This window comes from Solanum tuberosum, unplaced genomic scaffold (assembly GCF_000226075.1).
Source record: "Solanum tuberosum cultivar DM 1-3 516 R44 unplaced genomic scaffold, SolTub_3.0 scf00097, whole genome shotgun sequence".
NCBI classification, from domain to species: domain Eukaryota; kingdom Viridiplantae; phylum Streptophyta; class Magnoliopsida; order Solanales; family Solanaceae; genus Solanum; species Solanum tuberosum.
In genome coordinates, this window is record NW_006239022.1 from 752,327 (window position 1) to 756,686 (window position 4,360).

A 4,360-nucleotide genomic window follows, 5' to 3' on the forward strand; every position below is an offset into this window, starting at 1 on the left:
TGGACACATAATTTTGAAGTGTAACGAGTTCGGCACTAAGAAATTTAAAGACCAAACTCATCGAATTAAAATTATGGATCTTACAATGCTTGTTTGCAAATTTAATCAGTAATATTCCTGTTGACACCCAATTTTGACCGAACTTTAACCCTTTTTAGGAATGCTATTCAATTAAAAATGTATTTTAAAATATATTTCGAGTTTAAAATTTAGTCGATTTTGTTTAAAAATTATATATTTTAGTATGCATGCTTTATAAAAATTATTGTAAATACTATTAAAATATTTTTTAAAATTATTAGTAAAACTTGAAATAATTCAAATGTTTTAAAAAATTTATGTAATTTTAATATAATATATTCGTAGTATTTTAATTGAATAGCATTCCTTTAATTGTTTAAATGTTAGCCTATTCTATTCTAATTTCTTTCAATTCTAGCCACCTCAATTCTAATTTTATTTCAATTATAGTCAAACCTTCATTTCAATTCTAGCCAATTTTTATTTCAATTTTGGCCATTCCAATTCAACTCTCAAGACCCCATTTTAATCTCGTCCGTCCATCTTTAAATTAAATTCTAGATCAAATCTTAGCCGCTGATCTAATTCTAATCCAACGGTTAAAATCAACTCCCCTATTATTTCCTATTCTAACCAACAAGACCTAAACCTCTAAAGAATTTTTTTTTTGTTTTTTCCTCTCTCAACAGATCAGCCGCCTCTCCCTCTCAACTCCACCGGCGATGGCAAGTCTCCGACGAGAACCAGAGGAGAGGGAGGCCGATCTCCTCTCCTCTCCGCCTTCTCTTTCTCTCTCTCCTCTTCTCCCTCGCCCCGTCTCTTTTTTCTCCGGGCAGCAGCAACCGGAGCAGTGCTCTGACCAGCGACAGCAGCGCCTGGTGAGGTGCATGACAGCAGTAGCGACTGCTCCAAGCAGCCAGGCGAAGCCATCGACTCCACAGAACCAGCAGCCGGCAGGGACTAGAGGTGGCAACACCTCCGCCTTCCTCTTCTCCTCCCCGTCGCCTCTTTCTCTCTACTCCTCCGACTACGATATCAGCAACAACTCCAGCCCCGCAGTAGCATCGGAGGTCGAGTTCATTAAAGACAGATCCTTACAGATCTGTCCAAGTAAGTTTTAAGCTAATTTCTAAGCTTTTCATTTTTTTTTATCTTTGGCTATTGTGAGATGATTGTTTTGAGAACCTAAGCTTGGCATGTTCGATTTGACCTTGATTTCCCTTCATTGTTCATTACTTTCCCGTTATCTCATTGATGTTTGATCTCATATGCCCTCAAGAACTCAGATTGTACACTTGCTTTACTCACCTTCGTCACTTTCATTTACTGTTGTGCAGATTGCAAACAAACAAAATGTGTACTGTAGATATGTTATTTTGTTGTCCATGTTCATATTATTAGTCTTAATTATTTAAATCGCCAAATTGGAATATATTTGATGCATTGTCTTAAACTTTGAACTGATTTTTGTGACTGAATTCTAAGATGAAATTTTGGCTCTAACAGTATTGCTTATGGTTTGACTACCCTCTATCTCAAATTATTTCTAAATATCTCAAAACAACTTTAAAATCATGTAATGCACTGGCTGATTGATTATCACAAGTCCTCTCCCTTTAATTGATCTCAATTATTGATATATTTTATCCCAATATTAGTCTTTTATGATGAATGACTTTACTGGCTTGCTTATGTATTTATGGTAATTGACTGATTTTCTCGTGCTAAGTTAATTTGGAATATGTCAATCATGATCTCTTTCCCTGCTGTGGTGTCCAATTTGTTTAGTATTTTCCTTGTCTTGATAATCAATTAAGTCGACTATTATATACTCCGTATCTTCATTAGTTTTCTTTCCTTGCTAAATTTCGGAAAAATTCCTTGCTTATCTCTTTGATATAGTTCTTTGATTGATTAATTGATTAGTGTTGTTAATTAATATCTTTTTACCTTATTTGAAAAGGTGAACATTTTCTTACTTGTTTATAATTGGTAAAAAATAAATAAATGTGATTTGGCTCTTCCTTTGAATAAAGAATAATAATATCATAATTGATTCCTAAAATTATTTCTTTTCCTTTAGTGCTATGCCCTCTCACCTAGTATATAATCAAGGCCTATTTGTCATAGTTCAGGACGGTTGAATACACTCTCACGCTTAATCACTTTAAGAAGAATAAAAATACTCTCTTATATTCTTAAAAGGAAAAAGAATAGTTGTTCATATATTGGAGAGGCTCTTGTGTTTTGGCGGGCTGCTCTAACTCAATTTAGATTCAAGTTTGTTGGCTAAATAATTGTCCTTCTTAATTGGTTAGTTCCTTTTATCCCTGTAATTTCTATGTCTTGCATTAGTATTATTTATCTTGCACAAATTCAATGGCTATAACAAATAAAGGAAGCATTCGGGTTAGTCCCCCTATCCTTCTCCATGTGTGCCCGCCTTCTTTTGAATTAATTGATATTGCCAATATAGGAAAATTAATGCTATATTACTCTGTTATATTATATATTTGTGGTGTGCTGTCTCCTTTATGTAGCAGGGCTCTTGAATATGAGTTCAGGTTCCGGAGAGTCGCTTTGGAAGGGATATTGAATCGGAGCTTTACCTTATTTTGTTTTGATATTTGTCTTTTGATTGTTGATTCGGTTTTTGCGATAACTTGTATAAACTCCTAACTCTAACTCTATATATAATATACATTCGGGGATCGCCTAAGGGCAGGGGGATATATGTGCTAATTGTTTATTTATTTATTTTTGTTTATGTGTGATTGTTATAACCTGTCTATCGATTGAATCGTAGAATTGTGCAAACATGTTAGAATCATTTAAATAAGTGGTTTTAAATCAACCTTTGTTTATAACTTTATCCGATCAAACGACTTAGCATAATATGTCATAATTTTGTTATGATCTTGACTTTTAGAATTTCGCCTTGCATGCTAATGGGAAATTGACTAATAATTATTAGACACCATGCCTATAGTTTTTTTTCTGAATCTTATTATAATTTTCAGCATGTCTATTTAGAAATCATGATTATAAGGTTTATTTTTACTTTGCATAGTATCTGGGGTTTAGAAAATCATGCCAATAGGTTGTAGATCTTGTTCTCTACTTAGAAATCATGTCCATAGTGCTTAACTAATAAAATTGGTGTCTAAATAATTGTTGCATGTTTAATAACTTAAGCCTGTCATTTAATTAATCTAATCCTAAATAATTTGCTAATATAATTTCAGCATGTTCACTTAGAAACTCTGCCTATAGGATTCAAATAATAAAACCAATATTAATTAATCAGAATTATAATTGTTGTACATTTTATGCCACTGTTTTGTGACATAATTATTTTCTGCCAGTTAAGAACTAAAACCAACCTAGTAGTTTCTAATTTAAATCTGAACAACTTAATATAGAATCTGCTCTTGCCCAAATCTGCCTGAATTATCTATTTTTTGCATTTAATAAACAACCTTGCCACCTAATTTCAATTACTAATTGCCAGCATGTTATTTAAAATCTGTCCTGTTTGTTATTGATGCATGTAATTAACCAATCAGCATGATAATCACTTAGATAGCATGTCTGTAGGCTTCTAATAATTCCAGCATATTAAGTAACTAAATAGCATGATGTTATAAAGTTTACACCGCTGTTCTGCAATATAATTATTTGTGTGGCCGCTTAGAATAGACTAATTAATCTCCAACATGAAAAATAATTAGACTACATTTTTATGTGTGCTACTGTTTTTTTTGTGATGCATTAAGTTCTAACATTTAAATGATAAAATCAATACTGCTTTCTATGCATACTAATTTGCTCAACATAGTCAATTCTGCATCATAATTATTTGCTCTGCAACCTAAAATCAATTACTGAATTATTGCATCTAATAAACCGGCTACCTCTTAACAAATTTCTGCATTGATTATCAATTTTTCCATTGTTGTAAAATATTTCTGCATGTGTGATCACTTTTCTGTTCTATTTTTTAAATCAAATGAATAAAGATCTACCCCCTTAAAATCAGTTGAACGCCAAAATTTGCATTCTGTATAATTTTCTGCCACCTTTAAAAATTAGTCTAATAAGCTTTTTCTGCACTTGTAATAACTTTCTGCTCCTCATTTACTAAATAATTATTTGTTAATGCCCGTTTGTATGCTCACACACTTTGCATGCGACCTTTTCACTTTACTTGTGTTTGTCAGCATGTCTAATAAAATCTAGAGGCCAACTTGAGACTTTACGTGCTAAATGATCGTCCAACTTGTTTTGCTTGGTGTATAGGTGGCCTATATAGGAACTTGTATTATATTTTAGTCTAACA

General features: G+C 32.5%; 1 protein-coding gene across 2 annotated transcripts; it reads left to right on the forward strand.

Annotated features, from left to right (window-relative positions):
* The first annotated feature begins 675 nt into the window (after window positions 1–675).
* LOC102594114 (uncharacterized) lies at window positions 676–2,801 on the forward strand. 2 transcript variants are annotated; one of them, XM_006347963.2, is made up of 2 exons: window positions 676–1,131; window positions 2,562–2,801. In XM_006347963.2, exons 1-2 carry the CDS (start codon window positions 744–746, stop codon window positions 2,615–2,617), a joined length of 444 nt encoding a protein of 147 aa, XP_006348025.1. In that variant the 5' UTR covers window positions 676–743; the 3' UTR covers window positions 2,618–2,801. The 2 variants fall into 2 exon arrangements, with proteins under 2 accessions (XP_006348025.1, XP_006348026.1); XM_006347964.2 differs by having other exon boundaries at window positions 2,565–2,801.
* The last annotated feature ends 1,559 nt before the right edge of the window (window positions 2,802–4,360 follow it).